This window comes from Hippoglossus hippoglossus, chromosome 14 (assembly GCF_009819705.1).
Source record: "Hippoglossus hippoglossus isolate fHipHip1 chromosome 14, fHipHip1.pri, whole genome shotgun sequence".
Classification (NCBI taxonomy): domain Eukaryota; kingdom Metazoa; phylum Chordata; class Actinopteri; order Pleuronectiformes; family Pleuronectidae; genus Hippoglossus; species Hippoglossus hippoglossus.
Window position 1 is genome coordinate 16,901,829 of NC_047164.1, and position 16,375 is coordinate 16,918,203.

At 42.1% G+C, this 16,375-nt stretch overlaps 1 protein-coding gene across 3 annotated transcripts in view; it reads right to left on the reverse strand.

Annotated features, from left to right (window-relative positions):
• The window catches only part of LOC117774477 (roundabout homolog 2-like), a 91,663-nt gene extending 75,647 nt beyond the window's left edge, over window positions 1-16,016 (reverse strand). For all 3 annotated transcript variants that reach the window (XM_034606942.1, XM_034606941.1, XM_034606940.1), the window contains exons 1-2: window positions 15,412-16,016; window positions 10,680-11,006 (exon numbers count right to left, since the gene is read on the reverse strand). In XM_034606942.1, the coding sequence (XP_034462833.1) occupies window positions 10,680-11,006; window positions 15,412-15,466 (382 nt within the window). In that variant the 5' untranslated portion in view covers window positions 15,467-16,016. The remainder of the gene's footprint in view (window positions 1-10,679; window positions 11,007-15,411) is intronic.
• Between the last annotated feature and the right edge of the window lie 359 nt (window positions 16,017-16,375).

Consider the following 16,375-nt stretch of genomic DNA (forward strand, 5'->3'; position numbering starts at 1 on the left):
CACATCCATGCTGGTTTTCAATCTGCAGGGAGAAAACCTCAGGTGGACCGGAATATTTGGTTTATTCATAGCAGGGATCCTCAGTCAAAGGCTGTGACAGGTGCATGGGAGCATCTTGACCCAGTCTGACCTTTTACCAGAGTTTTGCCAACAGCTTCCTGAACTCATCCGCTGTTATAGTGATAGATGGCTCTGAATGCAACCCATAAATCACATTTACTGTATTAATCCCTTCATACATGTTAATTTCATACATTTAAAAGCTCATGTATGCGTCTTTTACGAATGACAAGAGATACGTCCGTTTCAAACAATGTTCCCGTCCCTGCCCACATACGTCTATGCATCTTTCACGTCGGCATTAGCAATGGATCCACTTGAGGGAGAATTGAGTCGAGAGTTGTAAATGGGCGAGGTAACAACATATATATGCCTGTAGTAACTTGTTCTTTGTGTTTAATTGTCATTTTTGAATGTTTTTTCAAAATAGTGGAATTTTGTGAAAGTATTTGAACAATATTATTGAACTTAATGATGTATTCCATAAAACAACAATATCCAGGATTGTTAAATTATTTATATTGTGATAAATGAAAGAAAAAGAATAATAAAAACATCCAAATGACTGAATTAATAAATTATTAATCATAATGCAGTATTTGCTGTAATGGACTGTTTTCTCATAAGTTCATTTTTGGTTTGGAAACTATATATAATTTATTCAATAATATAATATAGATATAAAACGCTGACATTGCCTCCTGATGGGAAAAGAGATGCACTTTAATGATATGCTGGCATTATTGATAAAATCCAATGTGCACATTACCTAATGGGCAGATGTGAGCTTATTGGAAATATTATTGAGACATAGAGATGCCAAATGGATGATTTGAAGTAAAGGAAGATTCCACATTAAAGTCAGGTTGCCAACTCCGTTTAAATGATTTCAGAGAAGGGATTGGGAGAATGCCACGACCAGTTCAGAGCATTAATTCATATAACAGTCTTTCATTTGAAAAAGAGTTTAAAGCCAGTGTGGAAAATGCTGATATATCTTGCAGTAAATTATTTGAAAATGTCCTAATTGACTCTAAAATGTAACATGTTGAACTGTATAATGAATTTACACGTCACATTCAGCTGCTTCTTGAAAAGAATTAGACACATACAAGAAACTTCAACCCAGTGAATCAATTCAGCATGCCTCTTCACAACAGGCATATGTTTCCTCCAACCAACTGTAAGAAAGTGCACCAGAGCTCTTAAAGGTGTTTGCATGGTCCAATTAACAACAGATGCTAGCCTTTAGCTAACTTACCGAACCTCGTAATGCACAGACCCTCCGAGGAGTGAGCATGGTCCAGTTAGCACCAGATGCTAGCCCCTTATCTCACCGTCTTCAGCCAAAAAAATATGCATGAATTAGTTCTACTTGCTTGCCCTGGCCACCTCTGCATCTGCACTGTTATAAGCACGAGACAGCCTCAAACATAGTGAAACCTCCTCTGTCCCTTCTTGGTGTGAAACTGATAAAAGGCTGACGCAACGGCCAGATAACAAATGTTTGTCAGGTTGTGCGGGTATTTCATCAGCCGTATTACAGACCGATATGCCATCATAATCAACTACTGCGCTGGATAGCAATTGTAGACCTATATGTCAGAACACGGATGGTAACCAAGGTATTGTGGATATAACATCCTAAACTGTAACAAATGAACACCGCAGGCCTTTCAAGAGATTTGTCTCAATTGACCCCTGCAGTTGCATTGGATAAAAACTCGGCAGTATGTTTCTCTTATTGATTTAGAAGGAAACAATAGATAGTTTTAGTACCTTTTTAAAATAACAGCTTCAAAAATAATTTGAATGGTCCACAACCTTATAATAGTGAACTGGTACTGCACTATATTACTGTGGTGTAACGCGCTGGGACATTACAACCTGCTTTTCGGCATATGTCCCACGCCAGCAACCAGAGCAGGAGCTAGCAACTCGTTATAAGATGCTCTGTATTTATAAAGTGCTTTTCTGGTCTTGATGACCACTCAAAGGGCTTCACAGTAAATTTGTTTTGCCATTCTCACATTCATTCAGTGCATCTATGTGCAGCACTTTCTCTACGACAAGGAACATGTTGGTGTTCAGTATCTTGCACAAGGACACTTCGGCTATAACAAACAACAAGCTTGTCATTCTCAGTGTACGTTATGGCAGAGGCACCAGAGAAACCAAAGACGGCATTGTTAGGGGAAACAAAACATGACCATGTAGGATATCGAACAGGAGTGAATATCGGAGTATATGTCACGTGTTGGCAAGAGCTAAAAGAGGCCAAAGGATGCAGGACAGATGCCGACCTGGCATTGTTGTTATACCACAAGTAAATCATACCTTTGCTACGGCTTGTGTAGTCTGATTACTTAACATTGGGCTGTGTAGATGAAGTTGTTGCCAGTTTAGCATCAGAAGCCAGGTATGGTTCATTGGGTTTTGTCTCGTCAGCTTATCAACAAATGCCCGCGTGGACAACTGTGTGCACGGGGAGGCTCAGATTGGAACTTGTATTTATGTAGGTGAATTTTGCCTGTGGGTGGAGCTGGAGCAGAGCCAAGAGTGAATCTTGCATTATGTCGTATTATAGCATTTTGAGCATTTATGTGTTTTGTGTCACTCTTAATGAGCGCTCTAATTGTTCTGGGAGTCTGCACTAATAGCTCAGGGGCTTCTCAGGCGTTTCCCAAATGCATTGTCAAAAACAAAATGGAGAGCCTGGATGTACCACCTGCCGCAACACTCTCTGATTTAAAAAGCCCCAAAATTGCCACAACATCATAAATATCAAGCTTAGAGGAAGAAGTTAGAATTCTGTTTGGATTTCCTCAACATGGCTGCTGTAAATAGTTATATGTAGCTCTCTCACAAACAAGGCATTGATAGCTGATTACATGCTGCCTAGCAACAGCAAGAAGCCCCCACCACCAAAAAGTGCCTCAGTGTGATTGGGATAAAAGATATGAATGTGGGCGCATAGCTGTTTTTCAAGTGTAATCACCGCCTAAGGCTTTTAAAGAATTATGGTCCTGCAGCACTGGCATATTGACAGATTTACACATCTTAGTTGTATCTGTGCTTGAAGGGCAGCTCTTATACCACAAATCAAACTGCATACCCGTCATTCAATACATATTGGAAATTATTATTATTATCATCTTAATAGACTTTTCTATCCCTATATACATGTATGCTTCAACTGTGAAATGTGTTCCTTTGTACACTGTGTCAGAAACTGTTGATTATTGTAAGATGGATAAATCACAGTATTTCTAATGTAAAACATCTGAAATTGAGTTTACAGTGTTTGCTTTTATGGGACATGCACATGTGGACTGCTGGTTTAACACCAGAATAATTAATTGCATCTCTGCATAAACTGACCAGAGCAGACCACCACATAGGACATGTTGTAGTCCTGTTGCATCATAATGGTTTAATTATGAACTAATTAATTAAACTTAATCCAATCAGAATGAGACGATATGACTAGAACAGTTAATGGTGGAGGCACATGGTAATGATGACATGACAAGCTTATTTTTGACTAGGGTTTGGTAATGTTTCTTTTTTTTCTCATAGCGATGCAAAATTGATGTTTAAAATGGTATCGTGCCTGAATGTTGCCAGAAGTGATACTTTTTAAAATGTGAATAGCACAAACTGTTGAATGATGATAAGGGATACGACTTTTTTTATTGCTCAGGAAAATCTGAAGAAATTTGATGGATTTGAACAGTCAACAGTTTACATCTCCATCTTTAGCTTCAGGCACTTTGTTGTCAGATTGACTCGAGCTTGAGGTAGCTACTAGCTAGCTGTAGGCTAACGTTATGTGGTACCAGAGCCATGTAGAGAGCATGGTGCCACCAGAGGTAAATGCTAGGAACATGCATTTATGTTTTTGTACATAGCTCAGAAACTGAACTGAAACACTGACATCTGCGTTGTGATTTGTCCCAGAAGGTACCGACCTTGGACAATTTTGGTACCCAACCCTATTTTTGACACCTCAACAGCTGAGAAAGACCCATCTTGATGAAACGGCTTCTCGAAACTCGATACCCAGTTACCAGCTTGAACGAGCAAGGCAGAGGAAGGCAAACGGGATAAGTACACATGCTGTCTGTTGGACTGGCACAGGTTGGTGCTGGCCCACCTATCTACTCTTATTGACTATGTGCCTGGGAACACACACTAACTTGAGAGCTTGAGATGAATAATGGCAACTTGCCACTTTCCAAAGCACCCCCCCTGAGAAACCCCCACTGTCCATTGAGTTGTGTAGTACATTTAGAGAATCCCACTACCAGTCCTAACTAGGTCCTAAATACTATTAACAGATGACCACAATCGTATTTCTAGAATCCCCCCCCTAGATCCCACGCCAAGAATATATTGGATGCATCACCAAACACAAGTACTTTCTAATCCACTGCCCATGTGCTGCATTTCAGCTGTAAAGCACAAATATGAAAGTGGGGATAAATGATTGCTTCCATGCGATTCACTTTGCAAGAGAACAGTATTTCATGCCTGGAGAAAGAATGCCTTTGGCTCTCAAATTATGCCAATTAGGCCAATATTGTTGACTGGGGAGTGCTGAATGGTTCAGAGAAAATTCCCATCAGTGAAGACAACACGAGGAAGCAGAGAGACGAGGGACAGGAAGGGGACACAACACAAGGAGAGGTCAAATTGAGAGAATTATTTGACAACCTTTAAATCCTAAAAATGAATCCTGGAGGTAATAAAACACTAAATTAATGTCTTGCTTCCTTAATCACTTTAATTTGCGCAAGGTGATGAGCAGGTGATGACCAGTTTTTATTACATAAAGTACAACCATCTCAGCTGTTGTTCATTTGGGACGAGAAGCATGGGTTGGAAGAAATAACCATATTCACGTTCCTTTTGAGGTGCAGTCATTGCTCAAAACAAACATTTCCAAAGACATGAATCGGTGACTCTGAGATGCTAATATGTGCTAAGGGTTGGAGTGCAAAAGCTTGTTTGCAAATTACAGATCAATTTGTCAGCATTACAGTCATGCTTACACACTGGTAATAATTATGTTATTTGTTTTTATATGTGAGGCATCTGAAAATGAGCAAGAGGAAATACAGAGAAAGCAGATGCCTGGTCAAAGGGGGGAAATATTTAATTTGTTTCTTCTCTCAAAATAAGTTTTCCGTTTTCCATTTTCCAAAAATTCAGTCCTTTTTCTTTTTGATTATCATACGGTAATGCACAAAATATTCAAGTAGCAGACTTTCATTTTCAGCTGGAGCTGACTAATCTACAGTGACTAATTTGCTGGTACTAGAATTCGTTTTTAGCTGAAAAGCATTTTTTTGTTAGTAATTCGCTTAAAGTCAAAATGAAAATGTGCATAACTCGTGGCACCATCAAATTAAAATGTTTTTTTGTCCAGTTCTTTGGTTTGTGGACCTTATACCTGCAAAATTGTACTGAAGCTGTATTTTGTGTTTTAGTGCTAAAAAGTGAATGTTAGCATGCTAATAAGCTAAAGATGGTAAAATTACACCTTTAAACATCATGATGACGGCATTGTCTATGAGAACATGTTAGCATTTAGCTCAAAGCTAACCTCTACAGAGTTTCTGCATTTTAATTCTGCAGAATCTGTAGGCGATGGACAAGATTTGTGGGTTGTAAGTCTTCTGGTTTCCGTTTCTAGTTTGACCAATCACAGGCTTTGGTTGCCAGCAGGTAAACAGTCCGTGTGCAGAGCAAAAGAGGTTGAACACATTGACTGAAATCAGATACCAACTTATCAATTTATCTATATTCATATGCAGACAGCTGTTCATAGAGATGAGCCAAAACGTGGTCACCAACAAAAAGTGCCACGGTAATCCCGTATTTTGACATAATTTCCTGTCGTATACCCCCTCTTTGAATATATATACACGATGCACTTGATTTAACCAGCGTATAGCAGCGAGGTTACTGAACTTAACTGCTCCTTTAATAACAAAGCATCCTGGCAGGGTTGCCTAGAGACCACTGCTAGTAGCCTGAAGCTGCGTGCTTTTGATTTATACGTGAAATAATGCCGAGCATCCAAGCTTTTTAATTTCCATGGGATGATCGGCAAATGTCATTGATTAACCCGCATTAGCATAGATGTTATTTGGATATTATAGGTTTGTCACTTTAGTAACTTCAAGCATTGGTTTATTTAAGATTACAATGACATATTTCCGACAAAACTTTTAGTTGCGTCTGTTTACATCGACGACTACTGATGACATGTCAGGTTCCCACAACGACTACTGATGACGTAGCGGCTTCTTGAACTGCTGTCCCAATTCGTAGGGGAAGATTTCAACCACCAACCCTTGTGACTCCGTTTGAAGGGGCAAGATAACTCTCTCGAAAACAAGGGGTAGGGCCAAGGGGTGAAATGGGATTGGGCCTTAGTCATGCTTAGTTTATTTGGACTAGTTTTAGGTGACTGAAGTTTTTCTACCACGACATAAAATATGTCTGTAAGATTTTTTAACAATAATTTGATTTATTTGTTATTTACAGGCTACTGTTTATAGTTCTCCAAATCCATTATCCTTGAAGTAACCCTAACCCTTCTATTCATTCTACTAAAACTTCCAATAAATGTCTCGTGTGTCTGATCCCTCATCAAAATAATTATGACAGTGCACGAACACTAACACAATCCAGACACTAGATTTATTTTTGCATTGTGGCTGCTTCGTGTTCTTTGGCATCCGGGAACTTGGAGGATTTAATTGATGATTGCCTGGCTGAGAGACTATACTTCTAATTCACTTAGCACAGTCCGACAGAGGGGGACTCCTCGTGCTCTGGAGTTTTTCTACTAATGAACCTTTGCATCCACCCACACCCGCCTTCAGCACATCGCTGTTTACGTCTTTCTGTCCCCTCTTAATAGTTTGAGGGAGCTGTTCTAATTCCATCAACAGCCACTCACTCTGATGATTAGTGCCAGTCCACTGGTGGCCTGGAGGTCGCACAGTTGTTTGTCGAAGTCGCGCCTCCGCTGCAGCATCTGACGGAGCAGACTGAAGATGTGAAAAGCTGGCTTTAGGAGCTGGCAGACTATGATTGTACACACTGACAGCGGGGAGATTCTTGATTATTAAAATTGCATACACATTGGAAGTGAGAAAGAAGTCACACGCTGCCGACAGAACCAGAAACGCGACGAGTCTTGTTTATCAAGCGAAAATACAACAACCTCCTAATAATAAACAGACGTGGCCTCGTTTCTCGGTAAAATGGCAGATGTTATCGCTTGTGTCAAATATGCAGCCAACAAGACTGTTCAGGAAATATAAATTCAACAAGGGTGCAAATAGCCGACGAGGCTTGGATCAAATTTTCTTCTTTCCTTTCTCTTCATTTTGTCTTTCTTATTTAAAGTAACAGAAAATACATGGTTAAGAATATATATTGCTTTTTTCCAGTCTTTTAAGCAAAGTAAAGCAAGCTTTCTTACAATATGTGTTCTTCTGTGAACCCATTGTCCACAGGAAACATGATTTAGAAAGATGAAACGGCCAAAAATGTGTTAATGGCTTTCTTAATGCGTCTGAAATGATGCGGCACAAGAAGAAACAACCAGTAAGGAAGACGTTCAAAACAAAGTGTGGTTTTAGACACAAAATCAAGTGTGGAATTCAATACTTGGAGAGGTAAACTCAATAATTTACTTCAGATTTAAGAAAAACTGACACTGGGTGTATTTCAGTTATGTTTGCTTCTTTCCTGCCTGATACCCTCTGTGAGATGAGAAGACCAATACCAACACAAGACATACAATATGATTCTGCAAGGTTACTCTCGATTGATTTTTTCGTCATGAGCTTTAATATACAGCCTGTGTAAAGAAACAGCTGTGTTGGATAAGTGTGGGGTTCTTTTTTTGAGGGACTGGTTAATTTATAAGACAAACAAGTGTTATGAGGCATATCACTTATTTTTTGCCGGGCTGTCAGCTGTAGATTTGTCTGGCATATCTGCATAATTTACATATTTTAGGCTCCGCTGCCATCTGAAACGGCTGAAGTGTTTTTGCATCACATGGAATGAATAATGCCCCTTCAAATTTCCGTCAGACTGCAGCTCATAAAATGCACGACGGACCACCAAAATTGAGCTTGTACAGCACAAACGTTCCCGGGGGAGCAGCGCCCCTCGAGTTAGCTATATTTTCTGAACCAGTGGCTGCGACACAATGCTACAGCCCATTAGAAAATTTGAGGATGTGTGCGGACTCCTAAGGAAACAAACCGTTTTGAGCGAGGCTCGCTGTCAGAGCCTCCCCACAGCACTCTCATCTACCCGCTCGCTCCCACCCGCAGCATTGCATGACAACTTTGGCTGCAGCATGTACTGGCAGGATCCTGCAGCCCCCCCCCCCCCCCCCCCGAAGGAGTCATGCGATTATGCATCCCTGTAGCCGTAATATTCTGAATTACAGAGGCTGCCTTGGTCATACAGTCAGGAAAGAAAACAACCTATTGACACTGTAAGAGGGGGAAACATGGAACAAAATAGGTTATTGCCATTTGAACTCGCAGAGATGATAAATAGGGAAATAGCCTCATAGCTAGTCAGCATTGATTCATCAATACAAGGGGGTTAGAAAAAGGGGATGTGAATTTTATGAAACAAAACTGCAACGCCTACACAGTCATTATTTGCAAAGTTTACAGCTACTTTAAATTCAAAATCCACTGAAAATAGGGAAACTTGGGTCCTGTGGTTAGTCTGCATTGGTCATAGCAGCAAAGGAAATACAAAGACATATTGAAGTAGGAGGTGCTCCCCGTTGTGCAAACACAGGTTCCTCAAGGCAGCAATATATGGTGCTGTTTATTTTCCTGATACGTAAGTAGCCTTACATCCCTCCCAACAATAGAGAAGAAGAAAAAAATTTCCTTGCAGTAATTGCAGCTCCTACGCTGACAATGAGTGCGACAATTAACTCCGAAAATGAATTCAGAACGGCGGCTAGAGCTGCGAAATACAAATGAGCTTTATTGTATTTTAAGGAGAAGCACAAAAATCCCCACAAAAATCACTCTGACGCCGTCATTGTGTTCGTAAAAACTCGGCCTCTATTCACTCAATGGAATCAGCCGAGCAGCTATAACATTCGTCTCTTGAAGCCACCCCGACAGTTTGGGGTCTCTGTTTTCCTTACGAGAGAGAGAGAGAGAGAGAGCTATTCTCCGTCTTCAAACGCGTCTGTGCGGCTCAAGATGCGCGATGTAAATGTCATGTATGGCGCACAGTAAATTCTGATTAGAGGGATTAGAGGAATACTGTGAGAGTGGCTGTAGCACCAGATAATAATCAACTGAATATCAAGCACCACTGTGTCTCGTTTTAAAAGCAGCGTTGTATGCTGTCACACCGCACACACAAACACACACTTCTTTTATGAGGCAGGTTTGTATGTCCTCTGATGTACCCAGCCTCTTCTTAGGCATTAGTATTTCCAGGACAATTCACCCACTATTGATTTGAGAAATACAAGTGTCTAATGTGGAAAAGGCAATAAGACAAAGACAGGATGTGGTGCACAAAACGACAAAGATCTCAGATAATGTCTCGACTGAGTCACCATTAGGTTCAAGGCTCTTATCTCAGCTTTCCCCCCCCCCCACTTTCTGTTCCATTATGTCCAAAAGTAAAGCAGCATACGTTACAAGAGAGCACCATTAAAAAACATAATTATATCGGAGGAGTCTCTTCCAGTTCCTGTAAAAACAAACTGCAGCTTAGAGTACATCGGAGTCGAGATATTAGGTGCAATGTTTCCAGAGCACGCTTAGTTTTAGGTAAATATTTTGCAAATCTAAAATCACATTATAATAAACTCTTGGCCTGGAGTTCCCTCCTTCCCTGTTTGTGTTTCACATCTGTGCGAGAGCGAGAGCCAGTGCGCAGGGGAGACAGTGTGGGTGTTTGTGTGTGCATGCATGTATATCTGCGTGTGCGTCCGAGCGTGTGTGCATCTTGTTCATGGCAAGAAATCAGCTCAGTTTAGCACATAATGGAAATGTGAATAGCCCAGAGCGCCTCTCTCCCACACAGGGAGAGAACTGGCTGGGACTCGGCTGCATCCTTCCAAATCCAAACAGTGAGAGGGAGTCTGCTGGGTTAAAATCATGCCCCTCTTTTTTTTCCCTCTCTCTCTCCCTCCCTGGAGCAGTTCACAGCTCTGCCCATACATTACTCAAACAGGTCATCCAAACAGGTCTCACTAGCAGTCGGAAAACATATTCGCACACATATGCCATGCACACGGCTAAGCACTGACACATACAAACACTTGTAGGTTCAGTGGATGGGTGATGCTGCTTGTATTATAACAGATGACATCTTATGTATGGATCCCTTGGCACAACAACCCCAAATGTTATGACTAAACATAAGCTCTACCTTTTCAAATGCGACATTAACACAATTTCACATCTACCCAACTAAAGGTTAACAACCTCGATACGTTCTGCACAGCAATTGTCCCATTCTGCTGTCATGCAAAAGTGAGATTAATTTCACTGGAGTGACCTGGAGGAACATGATTAATGAAAAGTCTGACTTACGTGCTACTTCCAATGACGCGTTGCGGCTTACGGCCTCGCCCAGATAGTTTCGGGCCACGCACACGTAGCTGCCGTCATCGGGCTTGCTCCGCCGTCCGTGGACGATGCGCAAGAAGAAGAGCGACCCGCTGGGCAGCAGCATGCGGTGCGATCGGGGGTTGTCGCGGTCTGTCTCGACCCGCTCCCCATCTTTGTGCCATTCGACCGTGGGGGTTGGACGGCCTTCAGCCTTGCAGTTGAGAGTGGCTGGTTCCCCTTTGGACACAATAAGGTCAGAAGGGTGCTCCACGATGCGAGGAGGGAAGTCTTCCTGGCGAAGTCGAGAACCTACGGGGAGGAACAAGAGAGTGAAAACTAATGTTAGTGGTGGTCATAGTTTTTAGGAGGTTTGGGATGAACTCATTTTACCGTTTAGTTAGCATGAGCAGCAACACATCGATGGAGGCTCAGTGAAGCAACAGCAAAGCAGTGTTAGTATAACCAAAACTATAGCGCTTGTTCCAAACCGGCCTGTTTGGCCTGTGGTGATGCTGGTTGCAGTTTTCTTTCTGAAACTGTTAGAGTGACCTGCAGTAATGGAGCCGTGGCAAGTAAACAGAACCCTGAAGCTGCACCACCGCTGCTGCACAAAGAGCCGTTCGCCTGTTTATTCAAAGTTAAGTGAAGATCGAATCAGTTCACAGAACCGCAAACTAAAAAGTAGATCGTTGTGAACAAGTTGTTGTCATGATCAACAACGTCACTTATGCTGACGAGTCCCAGCCGCAGCTGCTACAGAGCCATGGTCGCCTATTTATTCAAAGTTTATTAATATTGACAGTATCACGTGTCCAAATCACACCAAATTCAACACTGCTCTTTCCCTTCAAAATAAACATGACAAGTGTGAAGCGGATTAGATGAGGGGTTCTCAAGGTGTGGGAGCCAGACAAAGATTCATAAAAGAATAAAAGAACGGAATTCTTCGTGTTTATTTTCATTCCACTGTTGACACAAATAAGATGACAGAATAAAACATTGCCATATCCCTGAAAATAAGAAACACTAATATTATATCCCCCACGACTTTTCAAACAAAAAGGCACAGATTTGTGAAAGTGACTGGTGGAATAAAATGTATGAAATTAGTCTAAATTCAATCACAGTCCCTGATTAGTCTCAGCTTCTTCCTGACAGAAATGATATCACACAAAAGCTCCTATATTTACTTTCACAGACAGGAGCTGAGAAGTCATTACATCTCATTAGCTTTTTCATTAACACCTTTCATCAAACACTGACATCATCAAACATGTTGTTTCACTGGGGGGGTGTGTAACAGCAACTGCCGAACTTCCCTTTCCTCTTTAAAGGCTACATCGCATTAACATGAATCCTATTTAGATTCAGATTTGATAGTCAGTCCTCAGCAAATGTCATGACGGCGTCTAATCCTGCCTATCCTGATGGGAATAATGTCATAATCTGTGTTACCGCAGCCCAGTTAACAGCCGCCGCTCTGCTCGCTCTCTCCATTCATTTGGCCACGTGAACACCTTAGCTCAATCCAGCCCCGCCGCTGCATAAATCCCACTTCTAAATGTCACAGAGGACTGACCCCAATGTAGTGTCGCACAGTTTGTTTACAGACCTGACAGCATCACGACTCTCATCTGTTTCATGGTGTATGAACACATTATAATATCTGTGTTAAAAGGTCTTCCCTTTTCTCTGTTGTGCGCGCGTGCAAACAACCGCAGAGTGTGATGTTTGAGTCACCGAAACTGATTTCTTTTTTTCTTTTTTGTTTGGACTGTCATGCGACGAAGAAATAAATACGATATAAACATAAAAAGTGATGGTCTCTCGTATTTTCGCCACTCATGGTGACAAATCGCGAACCGGATTAAAGCTGCAAATGTGAGTAGAATTGATGTGACAGTCCATAATGTTAAGAGGTTTGTTGACAAAAGAACTCCATTAGGCGGCGCCGACAGACCAAACCATGGTGATACATTACGTTTTTAACACGCTTTTAAAACCATACACATATGTCTGTGATTAACATTTGTGTGCATCCACGATAACACACACAATGAGAGAGTTTCCATAAATACTGACTTCCTATAATTGTTTGTCCCATTACCCAGTCCCCACTGTGCTAATGTAGAGTTCCATGCTGTCAAACAACAGAATTTAAATGAGATGATTTAAAGTGTTGGGTGGCACGTTGGATCAGTGTCTGTCATCTCACAGTCAGAGGGTCCTGCAGGGTCCTGTCAGTCTCTTAGCCCTTTTAGCAGGAAGCAGAAAAAACCCATCCAGGGGGTTTGCTCCAGCGCCCTGTGACCCTGAATACCAATAAGTCAGATAGAAAAAAGAATAATTTGAAGGTCTAAATGTTGACATTTTACCAGCTGAACAGAACTGATTTGAAGTGTTCAGGTTAGAAATTTGGTTGGGGCTTTAAAATGAAGATTCTTGGCACATTTGCATACTTGTTGGCCAAAACGTGACTGACGTGTTTGTCTTTGTTTACTTCAGGCTGTCAAGCACCAAACCCGTTTCGTTAAAGGGGAACTGTCCGTGGTGCTGAAGCTGAAACTCAAGGTCAGGAACTTGTTAGGACTTCAAAGCAGGATAAACAAAAAAAAAAAGTCACTTTCTAACATTGCAGCCGAAGTTAACTAAGTTTGTGCTTATAACCAAATGTTTCTTTGATTGTCAAATAAAGGGCACGAGTGTTTCAGGTTCCTTGTGTAATTTAAAAGTAAAGTTTGCGATGCCAAGTCGGGACCCTGCAACTTCAAATCAGTGAAGGCGTCGTCAGATGGGAACTCCAGATAATGTCCAAACAATTAGGTCCGGACTTTCTCAGGAGTCTGCCTTTCACAGAACGCCGCAGGAGATTCTCTGGTCAGACGCCTTCACAACAACACAGGAATCTCTGCAGCTTTCAGGTGAAGGGTGGCGCAGGAGGCCAGACATAACGTACTCAGTCTGTGACGGAGATCATGTGTTTTTAATTGCAGTACATGTTGGTCCAAGTTGACGTCTTCTATGTGTATTGCTCCTCTTTTTCATCCTGAGATATTTGTATTCTTTTTGGGGGTTTTATTGTTTTGGGTCTGTTGCGTGTTAGTAACAACATTAACACGCCCACTTGCTGGGGGTGAATCCTCAGGATAATATCCTGTTGTATTCTCACATGGGCCCGTTCGAAAATTACCCAGAGTTTTTACCAGGGGGCTCACAGGATAAACCCCAGGCAATGTCCACAGCAACTGACTCGGACATGTGCCTCCTTACATATAGCAGCTCTGGGAATTCACAGGGAATATATGAAGTTCAGTGGATGCCTGAAAGCAGCTTACAATGGTCAGTGCCTCATTAATGGTATTGTACATAGCCTTTACAATACCATCATCAACATTTGCCTACATTGCAGAGACATAGTCAAAAAAAACATCGACAGGCAGAACCTGTATGTCCTTCTCAAAGAAGTTTGATTGTATTATTTCACTGTATTATGAATTAATAATGTGTTACAGTATCTGCAGAATCGAACACAAAACCAATGCAACAGTTTTGCAATAAATTCAGCCCAAATGCAAGAAAACAATAGGAGGTCAACTCATTAGAAAAGCCTACCAGAAGCAGTCCAACACAATGCACTGCCTCAGAAATGACCTTAGAGTTCGATCAACAACCTCGCTGACCCGAAGTCAACAAAACCTTTGCACGGCCCCCCTTGGTAGACAGCGCGGATGTGCACCACCGAATAAACTGGCTGCACAAAGTAATTCTAGTGTCCTGAAACCACCCATGTCCACACCCACTTTGTGAGCCGGTCACACCTGCACTGCATTTACCCCACTGACACAGATTTATGTCCTTATGGGCTTCAGGGGGACAAAGCAGCACGGACGTCTTCATGATGAGGACGGCACTTCCTGTCAGGAAACTTAGATACGTTTCCTCTTGGGTGCAGATCTATGTGTGTGCATATGTACAGTAGGTCATTGGATTGTACGAGCAACCTCTAGACACAAGCAGTCAAGGATAGATTTCCAGACTTTATGAGTAAGCATATTCTGTATGGCACATTAGACATATTTCAGCTGTGGGACCCCCCCCCCCCCCCTCATATAAGCAATCAGAGCATTATTGGCTACACAGAATGTGACCCAAGATGGAAATAAAGAACATCACATAACAAAAACGTAGATTTTATAACACTCGATGGACTATACAAGATTGAAGAGTCCAACTGATGAAGAATAGTCATTAAAGACCCTATTTCTTTTGAAAACACTGAGAAAAGTAAACCTGGACTCAATTTCCAAACTCACATGTAAAAAAAAAAAAAAAAGGCACCCTTGGAAATACAGCCAATTTAAAAAGCTGTCAAAGATTTTACTCACGTAACAAATGTGCTCAATTAGAGCAGCCCTTATGAATAAAAGAACAACCTAAATGCCATCAAATATCTGGCCTGGCACGCTGTCTTGAATCGAGACTAAATTAACCAACTGTGGTGCATGCGGCGCGTTTGGCTTTTTTTTACGCTCAAGAGGAAAAGCAAATTCACAGTAAATCGTGTGAGATGCCACACTTGGGCGTCTGGATGCGCTTCAGCCGTGGGTCCAACGCGCTCCAGGTCACAGCCCAGTCAAGCTTTTCTCATGCGTAACGTGAGACCAGAAACACTTTCAGTCACAACGTGTAGTTATCGGTGCAGTGGTGAACTTACCGTGGGTTTGGGCGTACAGAAGTCCACAGAGAAATAAATACTGTAGAGGACCCATTCTGGCATATTGGCCCCGTGAGCTATCGACGCATGAAATCCCTCCTCAAGCGCCAAAAAAAAAATCACAAATAAACGATCTATGAATCAGTTTTCACTTTGCGATGGTTGGACGAGTCAGGTCAGTGAAGTAAAAAGAAGCGAAATCAGCCGCTGAAGGAAGAAACCATCCTCATCCACATGTCCGTCCCTGCTCCCTCTCTCTCCCTCTCTCTCCAAGAGCGCACCAGTAATAAGCAGCGGTCGGTTTCGCGGACACGTTGGGGGGGGAAAAAAAAAAAAATTCCTGCAGTCACAAACATCACCGACGCCCAGAGACACCCCGGTTACTGGCTGCGGTCCCCGCGTCTGACCGCCGCATTCTCCGCGCACTTTTTCACCGGCTCCGACCGCATGGGGAACGCATCCATCCTGACGCGGGACAGAGTGTGGGGTTGGATGAGAAGACGCGGGGATGGACGGGACTGAGTCAGTCAGAGGTGAGAGTGACTGCACGGTGCGGCGCAGCAGCCCGGCCCCTCCTCTCCTCTCCTCCGCTGCCCTGGGAGAAACTAAGCAGCGAATTTAACGCACACAATAGATACGAAGAGGCTTTTACTTTAATCTACTTTCCTGGGGACTGGACGGTGAAGCTGATGCTCCGTGTAGACACAGTCCTTGCAGCAGGATCACTGGATGTTGTTTTGCCGTTGTGTTGTTCACGTTTTTCTTGATTTCTTTGACTTTTTATATCTTAAGAGGACATATTAGATGTTTAACATTGCATTTGGTGTGGGCTTATTTTGATGAGCAATTGTATTCAAATGAATAGCAAATAGCTAAACAAAAAATAAACTCTTCTTGTCCTGAAGTGTGTCTGTCTTTTGTTTCTTCTAATGTTCTGGACACGCAGCATCAGGACACTGTACAT